This window comes from Pelodiscus sinensis, chromosome 16, assembly GCF_049634645.1.
Source record: "Pelodiscus sinensis isolate JC-2024 chromosome 16, ASM4963464v1, whole genome shotgun sequence".
Taxonomy (NCBI): domain Eukaryota; kingdom Metazoa; phylum Chordata; order Testudines; family Trionychidae; genus Pelodiscus; species Pelodiscus sinensis.
The window spans coordinates 32,026,022-32,047,251 of record NC_134726.1 but is presented as its reverse complement, the minus strand read 5'-3'; the positions used below and the strand labels follow the sequence as shown (position 1 = coordinate 32,047,251).

General features: G+C 47.5%; 2 protein-coding genes across 7 annotated transcripts; one reads left to right on the top strand and one right to left on the bottom strand.

Moving 5' to 3' along the window:
- The first annotated feature begins 1,750 nt into the window (after positions 1 to 1,750).
- ATP5MF (ATP synthase membrane subunit f) lies at positions 1,751 to 6,652 on the top strand. The gene is made up of 4 exons (XM_075899692.1): positions 1,751 to 1,877; positions 2,347 to 2,454; positions 5,896 to 6,012; positions 6,475 to 6,652. The coding sequence occupies exons 1-4, from the start codon at positions 1,862 to 1,864 to the stop codon at positions 6,501 to 6,503; spliced, it is 270 nt and encodes an 89-aa protein (XP_075755807.1). The 5' UTR covers positions 1,751 to 1,861; the 3' UTR covers positions 6,504 to 6,652.
- A 2,917-nt stretch (positions 6,653 to 9,569) lies between these two features.
- On the bottom strand, positions 9,570 to 21,135 carry CPSF4 (cleavage and polyadenylation specific factor 4). Of its 6 annotated transcripts, none has more exons than XM_075899687.1 (9): positions 21,000 to 21,135; positions 19,439 to 19,489; positions 17,629 to 17,781; positions 16,748 to 16,843; positions 16,491 to 16,584; positions 14,686 to 14,758; positions 14,214 to 14,301; positions 13,635 to 13,730; positions 9,570 to 10,175 (listed from the first exon to the last, which is right to left on the bottom strand). In XM_075899687.1, the coding sequence occupies exons 1-9, from the start codon at positions 21,100 to 21,102 to the stop codon at positions 10,168 to 10,170; spliced, it is 762 nt and encodes a 253-aa protein (XP_075755802.1). In that variant the 5' UTR covers positions 21,103 to 21,135; the 3' UTR covers positions 9,570 to 10,167. The 6 variants fall into 6 exon arrangements, with proteins under 6 accessions (XP_075755802.1, XP_075755803.1, XP_075755801.1 ...); XM_075899688.1 differs by having other exon boundaries at positions 13,635 to 13,727; XM_075899686.1 differs by lacking the exon at positions 14,214 to 14,301 and having other exon boundaries at positions 13,635 to 13,805.
- Between the last annotated feature and the right edge of the window lie 95 nt (positions 21,136 to 21,230).

Sequence of the window (21,230 nt, the reverse complement as noted above, 5' to 3'; positions counted from 1 at the left end):
TATGTCTCTAGCTAGTTTGAGCTCATTTTGTGCCTTTGCCTTTCTAATCTTGCCCCTGTGTATCTGTATTGTTTGCTTATATTCATCCTTTGTAATTTGATCTAGTTGGCACTTTTTATATGACTCTTTTTTTTATTTTTAGATCATGCAAGATCTCCTGGTTAAGCCAAGGCAGTCTTTTGCCATACTTTCTACCTTTCCCATGCAGTGGAATAGTTTGCTTTTGGGCCCTTAATAATGTCCCTCTGAAAAACTGCCAATGTTCTTCAGTTGTTTTTCCTCTTAGTCTTGCTTCCCATGGGACCTTACCTACCAGCTCTCCTGAGTTTACTAAAATCTGCCTTCCTGAAATCCATTGTATTGATTTTGCTGGTCTCCCTTCTACCATTCTTTAAAATCATGAGCTCTATGGTTTCATAATCACTTTCACCCAAGCTGCCTTTCACTTTCAATTTCTCAATGACTTCCTCCCTATTTGTTAAAATCAAATGTAGAACAGCTTCCCCCTAGTAGCTCTCAACCTTTGGAGATAAAAATAGGGGGAAAAAAGGTAAGTGGCCAGAGTCAGAAAAGTCCCAACATACCACCCATGATGCCTGCTGGAAACATCTAAAACTGAAAAGGGGGAAGAATCTGGCCCAAGCTAGGAGGGTGCTTAGCTTGTGCAAGAGATGATTAGGACAACTGGTTAGGATAAGAAATTACATGTAACAAGTTTCTTAATGTACAGGCAGTCCCCAGGTTACATGGATCCGACTTACATCGGATCCCTACTTACAAACGGGGTGAGGCAACCCCGCACTAGCTGCTTCCCTCCCAGCAGACCAGGGAGACGCGAAGCTAGCGCCCCCCGCCCCAGCAGACCAGGGAGACGCGGAGCGGCTTTTCTCAGCAGACACCTCAGCTTGAGAATAAAGGACTGAGGGAAGTGAGGTGTGGGAGAATAAAACTGAGCTCTGGAGAAATGTTTGGCTAGAGTTTCCCCTACAATATGTACCAGTTCCGACTTGCATACAAATTCAACTTAAGAACAAACCTACAGTCCCTATCTTGTACGTAACCCGGGGACTGCCTGTATTAGAATTGGCTGGTGTGTTTTATTTTGTCTTAGTAACTTACTTTGACCTTACTGTTTTCACTTGCCATCACTTAAATCCTACTTTTTATCAGAGGGGAAAGTAAGCGGATGTGGCCAGGCACACAGCTCTGGCAAGAACTAGTAGAGCTGTGGCAAAAGCCAGCAGGGAGCTACTTAAAGAGCTGGCAGGGACCCAGGTTGTGATAGGGCAGGATCTATAAGAAAACTAACTTCCTTTCCTCCCTGGTTTTTTTACTTAATAAAACCACTTTTGGTTCTCACCAAGCCCAGCTTTCAATTAAAAAGTGTCTCACGGGTGTCTAAATTTGAGGCCCCCTGTGAGCTTGAGGCCCAGGCCGAATGGCCCCCCGGCCACCCCTCTGACTGGCCCTGGCGGGCTCTGTAGCGGAGCTGGCTCAGGTCTGTGCTGCTCTGCGAGGGGCTGCCCCAGCGCATCTACCCCAGCAGAGGAGAGTGGGGAGGGGGGTTCATGGCTTAACCAGCCCCCAGGAGATGTCAGCAACCCAGCCTATCCCAGGCATAAAGAGGGGTCTGTTCACGCCGGGAGGGGAGCGTGGTCCCCTTTCACACGAGGCGCTACCCCTCTGCTCGCACGTGGGCCCCGCAAGCCGAGCAAGCCGCCGCGACCTCCCCTTTATGGCGCCTCGCCCACGCCGCCAGGAGCCGCCTCACTTCCGGCTTCCGAGCCCTTCCTCCCGTGAGTCTCAGCGCCGCGTTCCAGCCGTCGCTCCCTTGCGCACGGACGCCCCGCGCAGCTGCAAGATGGCGGACCGGCCCGGTGAGTGCCGCTCTGGGGGCGTCAAGGTGACCGGGGGCGGCGGCGGTTTGTGCCCGCCGGGCCGGGCCCTGCGGCCTATGGGGAACCTCTGAGGGCGGGTTGGGCCGGGCCCAGGCTCGACCCCTCCCCCCGCAAAGGGACTCGGGCGGGATCCCCCTCCCCCAGTGCCCGCCCCCCCCCCCCCGCCCTACCCTGCCCCCCTTGCCCTTAGTGCCCATCCCCCCGGGGCCTTGCTCCCCCTCCCCCCACCCTACCATGCCCTCAGCGCTTCCCTCCCCCTCCCCATTTGTTCCCAGGATCCCCTCCCCCAGTGTCAGACCCTGCCCCCCCCCCTCCGGGATCTTGCTCGCCCCTCATTCCTAGGATCTCCTCCCCTCCAGTGTCATCTTCCCCGTGTTCCCGGCCCCCTTCCCGGCAGGGCGTCCGTATCATTGTGCAGCAGCAAGTGACTGGGCTTTCTCTGTCTCAGTTCCCCTCAAAGACACCAAGCTCCTGGATGTGAAGCTGGGCCAGCTGCCCGGCTGGTTTGCGATGCGGGATTTCACCCCCTCAGGGCTGACTGGGGCTGTGCGAAGAGGTGAGTCTGCCCTGTGACCCAGGTGTTACCTTGGCAAAGGGGGAGGCCAAGTGCTAATGAGAGAAAACCGATGTGGAGCGGACTTACCTTCTACAAGTTGGACCTCCTTGGTCCAGCATTGTCGGGATATAATTGGTCCTGAATGCGAGAATTTGGCAGACATGGGGAGATCTCCTGCCACTGGCCCCCACGCCCATCACCCGCTGCTGGCAGGCTACCCCAGCAGACAACCCTGCCTGGGCCTTCCCTCCCAGCCAGGCTGAACTGCTTGCCCAGCTATCTGCTGGCTCCCTAGGGAGCATAGGCTTCAGCTTCTGCTGCAGGGCTCTGGTCCCACACAGCCAGGAGCAGCTGCGGGGCTGGTGTTCCAGCCCCACATAGCCTTGGCCCGGACACCACACAGCCAGAGGAAGCTGCAGGGCTCAGACTCTGGCACCACACAGCTGGGGGAAGCTGCAGGGGTTCGACCCCAGCCCCTTGTAGCCGAGGGAAGTTGTGGGGTTCTGCCCCATGCTCCTGGGGATTGCTGTGGGGACTCCTAACCCCATGCGGCCATGGGGCTCCGGCCTCAGCCCCACACTCCTGGAGGCTGCTGCAGAGCTCCAGACCCGATCCTGTGCTGTCCCCACCCGGGCTGCTGACCCTGATGCCCAGCTGGTCTCCTGCCCTTGGGCTCCCAGGCTCCCTGGTCCAGGAGCATCCATGGTCTTGCCGGACCAGAGAGTGCTAGATTTTGGAGGTACAACTTGTATATCCCTTCCACATATTTTAAGTTTGTATGCATTCTGGGAGCCAGCTGCCGTATCTGGACCTAAATCATTGTATCAGTTGGGGAGGACTAGGTGATTGTATCTGACCTGCCCATCTTCCACACCTCTCTGACTTAGAACTTGTCTGCCCATCACAGCAAAAAGCAGGCTGCATCCACACTCACTGCAGTGTATAGCTACATATGGCAGGGAAAGGTTTTGGCAAGGGGGAGACAGTGAGGAAAGGCTCTGGCAGGTGCTCTCTTTTTCCTTGCTGCTGAAGTCTTTCACTGGTGGGATGCTAAGCTGTTAAAAATAACTATAGATGTGGGAGGCACTGCTTGAACTTGTAGAGAAATGTGTAGGACATGTACCCCTAGAGTTCAGGCATGTAGGGAATTCGACTCTACTTGCCAAATCTATGCCTCATAAACAGCAACAAAGATAATACCGGTGGTAGCTGGGTGAGCAGTGTCTGTACCCTGCAGGCTACCCTTTGTAGCGAATGCTACCCTTCATTAAGGAAGTGGAAGTATCTCTTCTACTGAGACTGACCAGCACCATGCATGTATTTAAATATACTGTCATCATCTTTGGAAACTTTGGAGCATAAAACAACCTCAACTATTGCAGGGATTAGGTGACAATTTTCTCTGGGGATAGGTTATGTCATAACTTCCTGGTGCTTCTGAAGCAGCTGGTACTGGCCACTGATCTAATATAATATGGCAATTAGTATATTCTCCTAAAACAGAAAAAGGAATGCTGCCTTTTGTAGTTCATTGCTCTGTTCTAGGAATCTGTCTGATTTCATTAGGGTTGCTTTGTCAGCCTGTTCAGAGGTTTAATATGCTTTCAGTTTATATATAAATCGATCTTTTAGAAGTTTCAAGTTGGTCAAATGGCTGCTTATTTCTTTAGTATGTGCGGGTTAATTTTTTTTATTTGCTTAAAATAATGGGTACTTTTTTCATACCACAAGAGGCAATTAAAATACAGTCAGTCCCCGAGTTACGCTGATCCGACTTACGTTGGATCCGCAGTTACGAACGGGGCCCGTCTCCCTGGTCTCCAGCAGACCAGGGAGAGGAAGCAAAGCGGCGGAGCACGCGGCTGGGCTGTCCGCTGCCCGCGTGCTCCTTGGCTTTGCTCTGCTTTGCTCCCCGTCCCCCTGGTCTACCTGTAGACCAGGGGGACGGGGAGCAAAGCAGAGCAAAGCCAAGGAGCACGCGGGCAGCAGGACAGCCACGGCACATCTGGGCTGTCCCGCTGCCCCCGGGCTCCGCGGCTTTGCTCCGGACGCCTGTGGTACAGCAGCTGGGGCGCTGCCGGTTGGTCCCATAGCGCCGCTCTGGGCGCTACTGGACCAACCCAGCAGCACCCCAGCTGCTCTGCCCCAGGCGCCCCAAGTCAGCCGCTGCTGAAACTGACCAGTGGCTGACTACAGGAAGCCCCTGCCCCGGCTTCCTGGAATCAGCCGCTGATCAGTTTCAGCAGCAGCTGACTTGGTGATGCCTGGGGTTCTTAAGTTGAATCTGTATGTAAGTCAGAACTGGCATCCAGATTCAGCCGTTGTTGAAACTGATCAGTTTCAGCAGCGGCTGAATCTGGACGCCAGTTCCGACTTACATACAGATTCAACTTAAGAACAAACCTACAGTCCCTATCTTGTACGTAACCCGGGGACTGCCTATATGTAATTGTAGCTGGTGGTTCAAAAAGGAAACGTGCTTTTTGTGGACCTTAACACAGTACAAAAACTAATACAAAATTCAGTAATAATTTGGCAAAAACCTAAAGGGTTAAGCAATTTCTAAGTTCTGCACTTCTGCTGTAACATTACTGTTTACGTAGGTGCTATATGCATCTTCAGACATCTTTAAACACAGGAAGCTTCCAAGGAGTTAAAGTATTCTTGACTAATAGTAGCTGGGTAGAGAGAGCATTTGGGTTTTTTTAATTGGTTAACTGGATAAAAAACTTTGATGAAAGTCATAATAGTATCTAGCTTTAAACAATATACTATTTTTCTTATTCCTTTGCATACATGAGTAAAGAAAATACTATTCTATTTTTCTTAACGTGAGAATTGTCTCCTGGTAGACTTGTTTCATTAGTATGTGCAGAGAATGGCAACTACGATCTCCAGAGATATTCTTGAATTTTTTTCTCATCTGAATTTGTGGAAAGGGGTTCAGCAATTAGCTGTACAAAATTAAGTATAAGGCTACGTCTACACTGGCGCATTCTCACACACAAACTCTTTTGAGGAAGAGTTCTTCTGCAAAAACTCTTCCATAAGAGTGCATCTACACTGGCATGTGTTTTTGCGCAAGAGCATCCATGCCAGTGTAGACGCTCTTGCACAAGAAAGCTCTGATGGCCATTTTAACCACAGAGCTTTCTTGCGCAAGAAATTCATGTTGCCTGTTTACACTGGCCTCTTCTGGAAGAGCTCTTGCGCAAGAGGGCTTATTCCTGAGCGAGAGCGTCAGAGTTCTTGCACAAGAAGCCCTGATTTTATACATTAGAACATCAGTTTACTTGTGCAAGAACATGCAGCCAGTGTAGACAGTCAGTTTTTGCACAAGAGCGTCCGCTTTTGCACGAGATTGTGCCAGAGTAGACACAGCCTACCTGTATACAAAGTATCATTGAACCTGAATCTAAAAATAACTTTCCCCCTCTTTAGGTTATGACCGCTACTTAAATAAGTACATCAATGTGAAGAAAGGGGGGATTGCTGGTATTTCTATGGCGCTTTTTGGTTATGTTGTTATCAGCTACATTTGGAACTATGAGCATTTGAGTAAGTAAATTCTTAACTTTTTATTGTTGGACACATTCATGTAGTCTATATAACTATTTGGGAGGAATTTTATTTCAAACTTATTGAAAGAGGAAGCACAGTGAGAGATTTTTTTTAACTTCATGGGAGAATAAACCAACGTACATACTAGCAGATTGAGCATGGGACTAGGAATTGGTAGACTCTGCTGTTTTTGACCTTCACTTATAACTAACCTATGTAGCAAGTGGGTATAATGCTTACCTGTCAGAAATTGTGAAGATGAATTAGCTGTTTGTGAATTAATTGCTGAATATTACTTTGCTAGCAGTGAACAATGATTACTTCACAGCTCTTATTGTCTGACAGTACTCAAATTGCCTGCTGTGTAGTTCAATCTTAGACTGTGCTTTAAATACTTAAGTGCTAAAAATGGTCTTCATGACTTCATCATACTGACTTGTTTTAATTTAAATGATGCAGAGCATGATCGTTGGCGGAAGTATCATTGAAATATTAACTGCAGCAAGTTGCAGCCCTGGACCTGGAATCAGCTGCTGGAACAACTTTCCCCGATGAAGGCTCATGAGCCGCTCACACCAAATTCTGTACTGTTGTAATTCCAGGCAGATTCTATGACCAATAAAATATGTACATTTAAGGTTGGTTTATGTAGCTAATATTAATATTGTGTGAGTTGCACTTTCTGGTGTTGAAATGTGTGGGTGTCTGCTCTTTTCCCCTTTGTATGGTAGATACAATTAAGATGGTTGGAAAGGTTTTTCTGTCTTTTAATAAATTGGTTTAATGTACAGTGCAAATGATTAAGGATAATCACACTAAGACTGATTAATCATTATGGCTGTGTCTACATTGCACGCTTTTTGCACAAGAACAGCTGTCTACACTGCACACGTGTTCTTTCGCAAGTAAACTTACAGTATAGCATTGGAAAACAGGACTTCTTCCGGAAGTTATTCCTCTCCCCACGGGAGCTGTTCCACTAGAGGGCAGTGTAGACAGGCAACATGAATTTCTTGCACAAGAAGCTCCTACGATTAAAATGGTCATCAGAGCTTTTTTGCACGAGAGCGTCCACACTGCCATGGATGCTCTTGCGCAAAAGCACATGGTAGTGTGGACGCTCTCTTGTGGAAGACTTTTTGTACAAGAACTCTTCCATAAAACTGTTCTTGTGCAAAAAGCCTGCAGTATACATGTAGCCTAGGGCTGTGTCTAGACTGGCATGATTTTGCGGAAATACTTTTAACGGAAAAGTTTTTCTGTTAAGTATTTCCGCAAAAGCGCGTCTAGATTGGTACGGATGCTTTTGTGCAGAAAGTGCTTTTGTGCAAAAGCATCCATGGCAAGTCTAGATGCGATTTTGCAGAAGAAAGCCCTGATCGCCATTTAGCCATCGGGGCTTTTTTGCGCAAAACAGTTCTTCCCTGTCTACACTGGTCCTCTTGCGCAAGAGAGCTTTTTCCCGAGCAGGAGCGTGAAAGTATTTGCGCAAGAAGCACTGATTTTGTACATTATAAAGTCAGTGCTCTTGCACAAATTCAAGCGGCTAGTATAGACAGCTGACAAGTTTTTGCGCAAAAGCATTGTGCAAAATCTTGCCAGTCTAGATTCACTCTAGCTGTTTTACTAAGTATTACCACTACATAGGGTACTTTTACTTTAATAATCTCTTCAACCAAACTGGAGCAAAAATTGGTGCAAATATTACAGGTCAGAACTTGTTTTAATAAATCTTATTGTGACTGGAGCAAAGGAGAATACTTGTTTTAAGTTGCCAACAAGCACTTTATAATGGCCACAGATGCCTAAAACCGTAGTTGTCTCCTACAGAACAAAGTTTCTCTGGTAGAGAACCACTTACACCCCTTTTATTCTGTACTGGTTTGCTAAGAGTTCTGGTTGTCTTCAGGGTATGGTGCCAGGCAGTTCCTGACACTGGTCCTAAAAGACTTCCATTAATTTTTGTGTAAAGCTGCTTGCCAAAGTGGTGGTAAAGGCAAAATTAAAGCAAATTAGCAGCCCATGTTTGACAGGGAATGTGACATTATTCTAAGGCAAGCTGGGGATATAACAGTGTATCAATTAAGCAATATCAGAGACAGGGCAACAGATCTGTGACAGGAGCTGGTTTTTAAACTGGCTCCCCTTGCAGACTAGCTACCACCTGGCACCCTATGCTGCTGTCTTGATTGTAGAGCTGGATTGCACTGGCTGCCAGCCCCGCCCCCAAGGACTATAGAATAGTTGAGTAACTGATAAGAATTCATGAGGTTAACCAACTACTCAGGTAACCAATATTTAACATCCCTTTAGGGCTAGCAGCTATGCTAGAAGGTATTTAAGTGGGGGAGGTATGAAACTTTGACACCAGCAAAGCCTTGTTTGCCATCTGATTTCCCAACATCATGGTAAAAGTCTAAGCCAATGGAGAATACAGATGTCACTTAAAAAAGCACATCTTCAACATAGTCAAGGTCACCTAGACTAACCCACATCAGCAAATAATGTCATTGTGTTCAGAATGGTGCAGTGCTTTATGGATTAATTACAAGAGGTTGTTTGTCTAAAGTTCAACCTGATATAGGATAGCTATTCATGAGGCACAAAGACCTCTGCCTATTATGAACATGGTTAGAATAAAGGGTTTTGGTGGAGGATGGAAGGGGAGTACTTGTGTTTGTTATGCTAAAGATATAATTGTCTGGCTTGCAAAAATTTACTTACATGTGCATTTTATGCAAAAAGCCAGAATAAGTAGTACCCTAGCCAGCTACTTTCCACTGGCAGATTTAATTTTAACCTTTAAAGCTGAATGTCCCACTGTGTACTAGAAGGTTTCAGTAGCCAGGGCTCAACAAATCAGTGTATCTACTCGCCCATGGCAAGATTTCAGCTGGTTTACCAGCAGCACACGCAGTGTGGGCCTGGCGAGTAGATTTCACCATGGTTTGTCAAGCCCTGTCAGTAACTATAGCTTCATTTACAAATAACTTTTTTTTAAAGAAGTCAACTCCAATAGTCCCATATAGTCATTGAAACCATCATAGGAACCTCTCTTGCTAGGCATACCTTACCTTTTTCTTGAAAAAAAAAATCTCAACATTCACAGCTGACTTTAAAGGGGGAGAATGCATAAAGGCAGATAAGCCAATGTAGAAAGATGCATGTGGGGCAGCTGCACGAGTTGGGCTTTTAAATTTATCACTGACCCCCTTAAAAAAAGGATGGTGTTTTGACTTGTAAAAACATGCTCTTAAAAGGATACTCTGACAGTCCAACATCAAGCAAATAGTTCCACTTATCTTTTGATAGCCTGTGAACATTCATGCAATTTGACTGCTTATGGGAATGCCTCACTATAGTTCAGAGTTTACTAATTTTCTCAGTTATATCCATGAACTTACACTCTCAAAGCCATTTCAGCGTTGAATCCAGAGTTGCTGAGGTGAGATTGGATCTACCTCTCTTCTATAGTCAAGACATTTGTGATTTCAGCTAAACACAATCATTTTTATATACAAGCATAAACTTCTCAACCTGCAGGGGGAAAATGCTACCAGCCAAAGCATACAAACTTTTATTGCAGTTGGACAAATACTTTACATCTTGGTACACATGACATGTTATGTGAACCATAAGAGATCATGGAACTTCCTTTCAAGAGTTGCATGACAAGCTCCCTCACTGAAGTTTTCAAGTACTAGTTCTTCTGGTCTGTCTTCATCCTTGAGCAAGGATTGCTGAAAGGTTGGAGGCTTCCAAAGGCCATTCATTATGGAAACACATTGGAGCAAGATGTGTATTATGCTGACTGTTGTGTTGGTGAAGGCTTGCACATCTATTTACCTTTAGATCTGCCTCCCAGCTAGGCTCAGTGAAAGAAGGCAGAGGCCAAGATCTATTTTAAAATGTTAAAACATAAAAAATTGGACAGTTACAAAAATGTTTATCAGCAGCCAGCCTCTGGCCACAGTTCTTTCACTAATGGCGATAAAAAAAACAACCTGATCAATAGTTCAAGAAATAGTGCTAGGTGGAAACCTTTCCCCAGTATAAAGAACCTCCTTGCACTTTCCTCTTTTTCTGCTGTCTCACTGTCCAATGAGAAAGGCCAGATGTCCTTTAGTGCATCTATTGGCATAATGTCCTTTTTCACCACACTAGGAGAGAGAAAAAAGGTGAGAAAAGTTATTTGGATTTCCCCAAAACTGTCTTTAATAAATCAACTATCAAGTAGTTTGGAAGTGATGCCATTTTTACACAAGAGAGTTTAACACTATACTATAAGGCTACGTCTACACTGGCCCCTTTTCCGGAAGGGGCATGTAAATTTCACCAGTCGTCGTAGGGAAATCCGCGGGGGATTTAAATATCCCCCGCGGCATTTAAATAAAAATGTCCGCCGCTTTTTTCCGGCTTTTAAAAAAGCCGGAAAAGAGCGTCTACACTGGCCCCGATCCTCCGGAAAAAGTGCCCTTTTCCGGAGGGTCTTATTCCTACTTGGAATAAGACCCTCCGGAAAAGGGCACTTTTTCCGGAGGATCGGGGCCAGTGTAGACGCTCTTTTCCGGCTTTTTTAAAAGCCGGAAAAAAGCGGCGGACATTTTTATTTAAATGCCGCGGGGGATATTTAAATCCCCCGCGGATTTCCCTACGACGACTGGTGAAATTTACATGCCCCTTCCGGAAAAGGGGCCAGTGTAGACGTAGCCTAAATGATTCTTGCTACTGGCCCTTTTGGGGCCATTTGACTTTTAGGACCAGAACTTGCCTGCCACTATAACCTGAAAACCCAGGTTTCATTTGAACACTGGGAATCTTGGCCCTAACTTTTGGAAAGGGCTGCAACAGAGACACACAAAGCCCTGAAGAAATTTAACTACATTGCTGTGCAGTAGAGGAAGGATTTTTTCTGCTATATTTCAGCACCTGCTATATTTCTCAAGGATGCTGCTCTGACCAATATGCATAAAGATCATAGAGCAGGGGTCAGAACCTTTCAGAAGTGGGGCACAGATTTAGTTACTTCTATTTACTGGTCTGCATGTCCTTGATACTTTCAAGTCAATAATAGTCCTATTTACAGTAGCTTCATTAATAAATTAAGATGCTGATCTTACACCATTAACACCTATGTAAACTTTGTTTGAAATGTAATCATGCAACTGTCCTCAAAGCAAACACACACACACACACACACACACACACACACACACACACACACACACACACACACACACACACACACACACACACACACACACACACACACACACACACACACACACAGCCTGCTTTTCTCCCTCACTCCAACCCAGCCAGAGAGGACTGCAATCAAAAAAATGTCAGACACCACAAACTGTCCCCAGCTTTCACTGCAGATGCCAGCACTCACCCACCCTCTTTCCTCCCCTCTTATCCCTGTGCAAGCTGCTCCCCCCAGCCCAGGTGGGGGCTGGAAAAAAATCCTGCTTTTCAAAGTAGCAGGCACTAGCAGTCTGTCCTGTCCTAACTCCCAGCTAAAGCACAAATTATCCACATCTCTCCCACCATGCAGCACAAACAACCTGCCTCCACCTCACCCAAATGTCCACACCCACCCATCCCCTCTCTTTCCCCACATATCCCATGGAGTCAAACCCTTACCTCCCCCGCCCAGGAGGCTTGAGAAGGCTGGGTTTCTGCCTCTCCCCCATGGACAAGGGATTCTCCAAACTCCCCTCCCCTCTGGCTCCCCCATCCACTCCCTCACTTCTCCCATCCCACCCCCACAGCCACTTAGGCTATGTCTACACTGCAAGCCTCTTGCGGAAAAGCAAATGCAAATGGAGCACTCATTTGCATATGCAGCACTTCATTTGAATTTCCTCTGCGCAAAACCTCCCTTTTGCACAAGAGCCATTCTTCCCCATTTTTTGAGGAAGAATGATGCTTGCACAAAGGGGGGGGAGGGGTTTGCGCAAAAAGGCACCATCTATACATCACTTTTTTGCACAAAAATCTCTGGAGCAAAAGGGAAAGGAAGAGGAAATGCAAATGAGATCCCCGCATATGCAAATGAGCACTCCATTTGCATTTGCTCTTCCACAAGAGGCTTGCAGCATAAATGTAGCCTTATTCTCTCCTTATATTGCTTTTTATTACCTACTCTGGGAGCTGCACGCTCTGTTCAGCTACTCAGCAAGACAATGCCCCACCAATCAGCTGAACTCCCTGCCTGCGGGGGAGATTTGAACTTCTGAGTGGAGCTCAGAAAACAGCTGCATGAGGGAGCAGGGACAGAGCTGAGTTCCCGTCCTGTGTGCCACTGAAAAATGGCTCACATGCCACGTGCCATAGGTTGCCAACCCTGGCTATAGAATTAGATATGGGTCAATCACCCTAGATTACAAGGGTAAAACTCCATCTGAACAAAAGATGCTTTCTATATTCCAAAAGCGCCTTCTAAGCGGTGAAGTTATGACACACAGTAGTCTGACCCTCTTACTTTCTCCAGTTGTGTAATTTATTTGAGTTATTTGTTTAAATTCTAGCTTGATAGTTCTTTTACCAATGACTATGCAGACAGATTGCTTAGCCTTGAGTCGGGTAGTGACTTTTCAGTGTCCCAGCTGCAGAAACATGAAAAATTCATGTACAGATAATAAAACCAAACAAATGTGTGACAAGAGCTAAGGGGTAACTAATTTAAATCAAAACATCCTTTATTTTCCAATAAAAATCTGATTAGTCACAATAAATGTCAAGTTATAGAAGATAAAGATGGAATCTGAGTCCCATGACAGTCTTAGTTGTATGTTCGGATTATTAAGTGACTTGGTTCATTATTATTACTAGCTCGCATCTTGGCCCAATCCCTTAAAAAGAGTAGCTATGAAGATCCTTTACTACCTAGAGTAACATTTGGGGATTTTTCTGCAAAATGTTAATAAAAATTGATGTTTCAATTTAACTGAGGAGCTGCCTGTACTACTAAGAAATATGGGTTTGATGTCTGCTCCTGCCAAACTGAGGAACAAATGTGTGCTGTGCCAGAAACACCTTCAGCCTTTCTGGATTTGACTGCATTGTGTATAGACACTTTCCCCTGCTTTTTTATGGTTTTTTCACACAGCAACAGGGGATAAACCTTTTTAAAAATAGTAAAATGGAAGGATGAAAAGTCAGGGCAGGGGTAGCACCTGAAACTACTTTTAACAGGGGTTTGAAAGGGACTCGATTTCAGGTTGACAATGTCCTTTTAACTGCCATCAGTGGGATTTTCTGTGATTAGCAAGTAGACTCAGTCTATCAAATCATTTCATATAGACCACTGAAGAGCCATCTGATGATCATTGCCAAGCCACAGACTAGATAACTTCCTGATTGCAGCTGCACCCAAGACCCCAAATACATGTCTAATGACCAGTGCACATATTTTAATACTTTTCTTTACAATGTCAATGCTTCTCCATGGGCTTTGCTGCCCCACCCACTCAACCACCTATTCCTTTTACTGCAATCTGCACCAAATTGAAAAAACTGATGTGACAGGTGACTAGCAGCACAAAGGATGCACTAGTCAGTGTAGGTGACTTTTACTTTGCATTTTTCAAATGCAAACATCCTCAGAAAGTTACCTTGTAACATGTGACCTGCTCCAACGGCCGAGGACCTCTGTTCCCTACGTTGTTGCTTTGAGACTGCATAACTCCAATGACTTGTGGGGTCCTCTGCTGGTTGGGAGAAGAGTTCTGACTCGTTAACTGGATCAAGGATGATGACCTTTGTAATGGCGGATTGTTATTTTGCTGGGAGGGAAGAGAACACCCCATACGTTGAATGATAACTTTCTAAATAAATTCAGAGGAAAATTTATCTGCTGGCCCAAGCACCAGAGATGAAAGCTCTGAAACACTAAGGAATACAAGGTTTGACCTAGCAACCAAGTCTTCCCTCACAAAACAGATCTACAGAGCTGGGCTAGGCTGCCAAGTATGTCTTTTATAGCTCCCGTGATGGATGTCAAGCAGATTTTTTTTAAATCTGGCAAATGGTTGCTTGGAATAAAGAAAACACAGATGTATATGATATACTATGTAATATGGTAGTGCTCCGTGACCAGGGGCTTACACTGCAATATATGCGTGATCTTAGGACTTGTGCTTGTCAGTGTAGCAGAGCTCAGGTACACTGCTTAATGTTTACACAGTGCCCACCTTCCAGACAGTCCCGGAACAGAACTGTCACTACAGGCCACGCATTTGCCCTCTCAGCTGAAGGAAGGTGGCAGCAGCAGAATGGTGACTGTGGAAGAGGGAAATCATGGGTTTAGTTAGAAGAAAAAAAAAAACCAACCCCAGAATGAGGAAGGCAGCAATTGTGATCAGATGCCAGGAGTAAGAGGAAAAGGATAATACTTTGCATTTTTATGGTGGATTTTCTCCAATGATCTCAAAGTTCTTCACAAACTTTTGGTCAAGTTTCAATACGCCTGTGAAATAGGAAAGGATTATCCCCATTTTACACATTTGTCTGAGAGTACATAATGAGAAGGATAAGAGTCCTGATGGCTTGTTCCTGTTCTAATCATTACCTTGCAGACCCCCTTTAAAAACAAAGTCAAGTTTGTTTGTAATGTAATCAAGCTGTGCTTTCAATGCGTTGTCTGTGGGAGAGGCAGTTGCATACCTTTTGCTGTGGCTGTGTCGGCTGAGGCAGTGGTGGTTGCTCTGTGGTTCCCATAGGCAGTTCAAATCGGGGACTGGTTTATAAACACACAAAAAGAAAGACCCACACAGTGAATTGATATTCAAACCCAAAATTGGAATATACCACCAGCACAACACTGAACTAGCTACTTAAGAGACCAAAAGGGAGCAAAGCAAACCTTTAGTTATTTAAACTGTGCTTCACAAAAAGTGGAGTTTCTCTGCTATGTTCTGCTGCTTAGTCATTATAAACTAAAGTGGCTCAGGATATAGAGATGCTACAGAGTATGTCTGTATGCATCTGTGATGCATTCTGGGATATAGTCATCAAATCTGCCACTATCCTCCCGGAGACTTGTGTGTAAATATCTAAATAGCCATGTGCCTCCTGTGACGTAGTGGGGGTGTTGTCTGCTCTGTAACCCAGTGTCCCCCTGCGCTGTGATATGTGATTCCCACTGACTCACTCACATGTGTATTGGCCCAGACACCTAGATCCAGCTTCAGCAGTTAACAAGTCTCTTCCCAGAGGGACAGACAAAGGAAGGGAGGCGGAGACAAACACCTGGCTGGGGGTAGGGGCTGGGAGCAAGGCAGTCTGGGGCTGGAACCATGAAGAGAACAGACTAAGGAGGGGCTGGAATCCAGGGACCCCATCTCAGGGGGTCTGAGGCATCCTGGCCCAGACTCCTGTAGACACATCATGTCTATGCTGTGCTGTATCCTGGAGAAGCAATAAACCCTCTCTATTCTACTGGCTGGTGGAGTCTGTTCTTGCTGCTAGGGGCTGCAGGATTGGAGGAACCCCGACGTGTTGTCACACCTCCTTAATCTGATATTTGGAAAATGCAATGCAATATAATAAATATCCTTATCATTTTTGGCCACTGAATGAACTGACTCATACTCAAGAATTAAAAAACAACAGCTATGAAACAAAACAGCTGCGTGACTGATAACATTCATTCCAACTGTTATGCTAAGAGGACAAGATCAAAGATTATTAACTAAGCTGCTTTGTACAAGTTGTATTGACCATGTAAGCACCAAGTGACACTTCCAATATCTTCTTGGAAACGCTGGTTTGATTTGCCCAATCCTTTTTGGTCATCCTGATTACAAATTGATTTTCACGTTTAAGAGGCAAACTCAAATATGAGCAAAACTTCAGCTATATGGTACAGTACAATTATTACATCAGTGCTGCAAATGTTATACACTGATGGGGGCAATATACCGTAAATTAGCGTGTATAACCCGAACCCGTGCATAACCCACGGTTTTTCTTAAATATGTAAAAAAAGTCTTAGATAACCCGTGCACTTGTATAGCCCACGGGTTGTATACGCGACTTTAAGGTACCTAGTAATTGCACATACTAGCCGCAGCCTCTGGGAAGAGGGAACGGAGAGCGCAGCGCAGGTGAGCTGGCTGGCCTGCAGGAGGGGAGCCACACTTGCGCCCAGGGAGCCGCACTTGCGCCCAGGCTCTAAGCAGCTGCAGCCAGGCGCAACCCACACTCCTCTGGGAGGGAGGGAATGGAGAGTGCAGCGCAGGCGAACTGGCCAGCCTGCAGGAGGGGAGCCGCAGTCGCACCCAGACAAGTACAAATAAACTTGTATACCTCGTGGCCATGTATACCCGATGCGGGGGTTGCAGGGTTTGTAAAACTTTGCATAACCTGCGGGGTTATATGTGCTAAAACACAGTAGGTAAGATAGACCTGATGTGTAACTGATCAGAGAGGAAATTGAAGATGACAGAATAGGCCTAGAAGATACTCACTGCATGAATTTACAAGCGGGCCCCTCGGGACAGAATCCCACCAGGTAATTCACACAAATGACTCTTCGAGTGTGTCTGTGTCTGCAGAGGGGACCTACAAAATAAAACTTCGCAAATCACATATATTACGTACATACCCCAGTATTCACCAGTTGCAAATATGGGAGGTGGATTACAGTAAGTGATAATCATACAAAAAGTAATAGCTTAGCCTCATTTTTATAGACACAAAAGCAGCAGCTAAGGACTATACGTACCATGTTTACAGAAGCCTCTGTCATACCAGGGGCAATCTTTGATCTTAGACTCCGGATCAATGTGCAAGAATGGACATTCTTTGTTACTGCACTCCCCTGTACCAAAGCCAAACACACTCATCAGGAAACAGCAAATGCATGAGTCAGAACCCCCTCCAAAAATAATGCTTACATCATCTAGTCCTAGCAAAGGTGTCATGAATATTTCTAAGCCCAGGCCCCAAATCTATTTGTCCACCCTTTACCAAGAACAACAAATACTCGCTGCAGGTGGGTAAGATTTTGCCAAATTGGGTTACTTAGATGCACATTTAAAAATAACGTATACCAGAAAGGGAAGTCATTACAGCTAAATCAAATATTTAATGCAACAAAAGTGAGGTGAAACTACAAATTACATTCTAACCATGATCCAAGGAGACCTATTGTACTGTAATTTTGGGGCAACAAGCTGCCTCAAAATATTAATTTAATTTAGCCCATATCTCCAGAACAGATTGGGGCATTAAATGTTTGGACCCTTGGGCCCCATATCACTCATCATCTGCTGAAAATTTAATTCATGTAGAGACCACCTATTCATCCAAATCAACTCTGATACAAATCACCATAATAGGTACAAAAGCCATTAAAGTCATGGGGCAAACAGTTCAAGATAGGGACAAACTCTGAAAGACAAAAGATTTTAAATGTGTGAAGAGTGAAAGGGGTAAAATATAATTTAAGACACAACAGATCTTATCAGAGCTCATAAATTACAATCTAACAAACATCAGTAGCAGATATAGGATTGAGATGGCAGATGAACTAGAGGCAACTCTTTTCCAGTCATATTCCTACATTAGCAAGGAAAATCAATGAGAAGCCATAATGCCCTTTACCAAATTTGGAGTAGAAATAACACTCAGGCATCTTGGTCATGTCATATTCATGCAGGAACTCGCACTGGTCTCCCTTCTTGCACAGCCCTCGGAGCCAGTGTTTACAAACAACTGTCTTTTCTCCACTGATGTGTCGAAAAGGACACATGCCTCCTGTGGGTAGAGAGGGGAGAAGTAGGAATGAACGGTTGGAACTTTTAGTGTAAGATGCATCCTGCAAAGCAGTGATAGGCCTTTGACTCGTGGAGAAGCAGTTTCAGAGATCTTTACATTTTCACATGAATTTACCATTTAGTACTGGTGAAAGGTACTGAACGGACACCCTAGAAAGTGAAGTTCTCTGTTTACCCACATAGAAGGCTATGATTTCAATAGCCAGATCCTCTGCATGGCAGTCCATTGCCCACTGACTACCACTACTATTGCCCAAAACCCTGAAAAAGGTTTGTATGTAATCAAGTCAAGCCTCATCTTCCTGGGTATCGCTGTTAACACACCACCCACCTTATAGGGATTCCGCCATTGTATCTTTGTACAAGAACCCTAGTACAAAGGGATGTGAAAGGTTAACCAATCATATTTAACTGATTCACCAATGAAACAGGATTCAACATCCCTAACCCCTAGTGCATGGAACATGGTCCTTCTTAATCTCCATCTCACTGTCTCTCGCCCCAAAAACTGCAATATAATTAGGGTATCATAAAGCAGGATTGTGACGGACCCGGCGGGGTCCGCACTAGAGGAGGGAGCGGGACTCCCCCCCCCTCGGGAGAAACCGCGCGCCGCAAACGGCGCGCCGACCGGCATCGCAGCCCCGGAGTTGGGGCCGCGGCAAGCCCAACCCAGGGCACCCCGCCGAGAGCGGGGGAGGGGGCGGGCCGCGCGGAAGCAGCCAGCCCGCCCGCCGCGGCTGGCGGCATTAAACGGGGCACGAACCCACGCTGGGGGAAGGGCGGGGGCGGCGGCGGCGCACGGACAGGGCGGAACGCCCGGACGTCACTCCCCGGCGCCCATAAAGATGGCGGCCGGGCAGACGGAAGGGGGGGCAGGAGCGAGGAGGCAGCGACCCTGGCTTCCAGGGGCGCCAAGGGCTCGGCCCCCGGGGCGACCAAGAAGGAAGGAGCCAGCAGCTGGCGACTCGCGCTGGGACGCACCCGGAGACTTCGGCGCGGTGAGTGCACCCCAATCAGCCCCATCGCCGGGGCGGACAAGCAGGGAGTGGAAGGAGCCCGAGGCAGGGCCCTTTTGGCGCCCGTGGGCGGAGGAGTCGGGGGCTGCCGCCCCATCCGCCGTGGAGGGCGACGCATAGACGCCAACTCCACTTAGGGCCTCGGGCTGGGACCCGGTGGTGAGGGCGGGCCCGGGTCCCCCACTTCCCCACCCTTCCTACGACCCTCAAGAGCCGGAAGCAAGGCGGACGGTGCCCGCCGCAGAAGCTGGCCCGGGTCAGGTCCCCAACCCCCACCCCCTAAGACACCACGGACAACCCCCCCCCTCCCCCGGCTGAAGGCGGGGGCCTGAACTCGGGGTTCGCCGAGCCCTCTCGGCCATCCCGGGTCGAGAGGTGATCGCACCCCTTCCCTGGGCGGTCCGGTCAACAAGCCCAGGGGCTGGGGACAAGTAGAATAAAGAAGACGGTGGGTCCGCGGAGCCCCGCCCCTGGCTCTACGCTGAGTCAAAAAGAGGGGGCGCAAGGTGCTCGCACCCGTAAATCCGTCACAAGGATACTATAATTAATGGACTGCCAATATCCCCATTTCTCCTATTTTTGCTTTTGCTGGACCATAGTATTAGGGATGTCACTTGCCTTTTCCACAGGCAGCTCTTAAAAAAAATTCACAGACAGCAGCACCCGATTCTGTGGAGAAAAACAATTTCACAATGAAGGTTTCTGAAATGCCATAGCTGTGTTAGAAGTCTTTTCTTCCACCCACAGATGAGCTAATTCTAGGCATCAAAAGCAGTATTTGGAATCCTATTGACAAAATGCATGTTAATAGAATATATGAACTTTCTTGTGCTGGTCTCTGCTATTTGCCTCTCCAGAATATTTATTACTTTTAAGTCAATTTCACATTTCTGAAAGATCCTATATTGACAGTTCTGGAGACTGAAATCTCATGCAGTAATTATCAACTAAATCAACAGAGAGTGGTCAGAGGCACATTTCCCCTTGCTGATGCACGCTGACCCTGACTGAGAACAACTGCAGTGCCCAAGCACAGTCAAACACAGGGCCACTAAGCTAGCCAACACACAATTAACTAGGAGTCCCACTACTGGCATCATGTCATCAGAACACAAGGTTTTGAGCATCAGCCACAGACATGTAGTGTAACCAAGGACACATCACTTCACTTCTGCATCCAACAGTTTTCCGCTTCAATATGGTGGGGATACTGATATGGACTTACCTCACAAGACTGTTGTGAGGCTTTCCTAATTTGTTCCCTAGTGTCCCATATCTAGCATTGATGAGATAACCTCTATTTTCCAGCAATAACCATGTGGTTGAAACACCAAATACAAAACACACTGCATTAGGCCACCAATGAGACCAAATCTGCCCAGCATTTGGGGTGGGTAGAGAAGGGGTTAGAAGGAGGAAGGAAGCATTTCCTCATTGCCTTGAGAACTTTCCCCTAGGAAAAAAGATATGGGGTAGAGAAAGGAAGAAGGGAGTTTTCTCTCCTGCAGTGGGGTGGGGTCCCCCCAGGAGAGACGGGTCCCCCTGGGGTGATGAAGGGCATCTTCTCTCCAGCAGAGAGGGTACCCCTGAGAGCGACGGGAGGGGTATCTTCTCCCCAGCAGAGGGGACACCCCTGGGTACGATGTCTCCCCAGCAGAGGGGGTACCCCGTGCGTGACAAGGGGGGTCTTCTCCCTAGCAGAGGGGGTACCCCCAAGGGTGACGTGGAGAAGGTCTCCCCAACAGAGGGGGCACTCACAGGGCAATATCTCCCTCGCAAAGGGGGCACCCACAGAGACAATTAAGGGGGGGTCTCTCCAGCAGAGAGGCACCCCCAAAGGCGATGGGGAGGTGGTGCCTGCGCAGAGGGGGCACCCCCGAGGGTGATGGGGGGGGGTCTCCCCAGCAGAGGGTGCATCCCTGGGGGCAATTAAGGGGGATCTCTCCAGCAGAGAAGGACCCCCGGAGCAATATCTGCCCCGCAGAGGGGGGGACCCCCGGGGGCGATTAAGGGGGGGTCTCCCCCGCTGAGGGGGCCCCCCAAAAGGGGAGGGGTCTCCCCCGCAGAGGGGGCACCCCGGGGGCGATTAAGGGGGTCTCCCCCGCAGAGGGGGCTCCCCAAGAGGGACGGGGTCTCCCCCGGGGGCCGCGGGGGGCGGAGCGGGCCCGGCCTCACGCACTGTCCATGCCGGGGAAGGGCAGGGGCTGCGCGCCCAGCTGCTGCTCCACCGCGACCTCCAGGTCGAACTTGATGTGGTCCACGCTGGCGATGAGCTCCTGCATGGCGGCGGCGGGGCGGGGGGCCTGAGCCGGGGCCGCGCTCGGGGCTGGGGGCGGCGGGGCAGCGGCTCCGGACCGCCCGCCCGCGGGATGCTGGGAACTCCACTCTCACCCGCCGCCACCTCTGACCC

What these genes read in the sequence shown, in the direction of transcription:
- ATP5MF (XM_075899692.1), top strand. An exon ending in GACTGGGGCTGTGCGAAGAG is followed by an intron (nt 2,455 to 5,895) that starts GTGAGTCTGCCC and finishes CCCCCTCTTTAG; the next exon opens with GTTATGACCGCTACTTAAAT. An exon ending in TTGGAACTATGAGCATTTGA is followed by an intron (nt 6,013 to 6,474) that starts GTAAGTAAATTC and finishes TAAATGATGCAG; the next exon opens with AGCATGATCGTTGGCGGAAG.
- CPSF4 (XM_075899686.1), bottom strand. Translation starts at nt 21,102, where the DNA reads ATGCAGGAGCTCATCGCCAGCGTGGACCACATCAAGTTCGACCTGGAG. An exon ending in GCCCTTCCCCGGCATGGACA is followed by an intron (nt 19,490 to 20,999) that starts GTGCGTGAGGCC and finishes TTTTCTCCACAG; the next exon opens with AATCGGGTGCTGCTGTCTGT. An exon ending in CAGAGGCTTCTGTAAACATG is followed by an intron (nt 16,585 to 16,747) that starts GTACGTATAGTC and finishes TTTATTTTGTAG; the next exon opens with GTCCCCTCTGCAGACACAGA.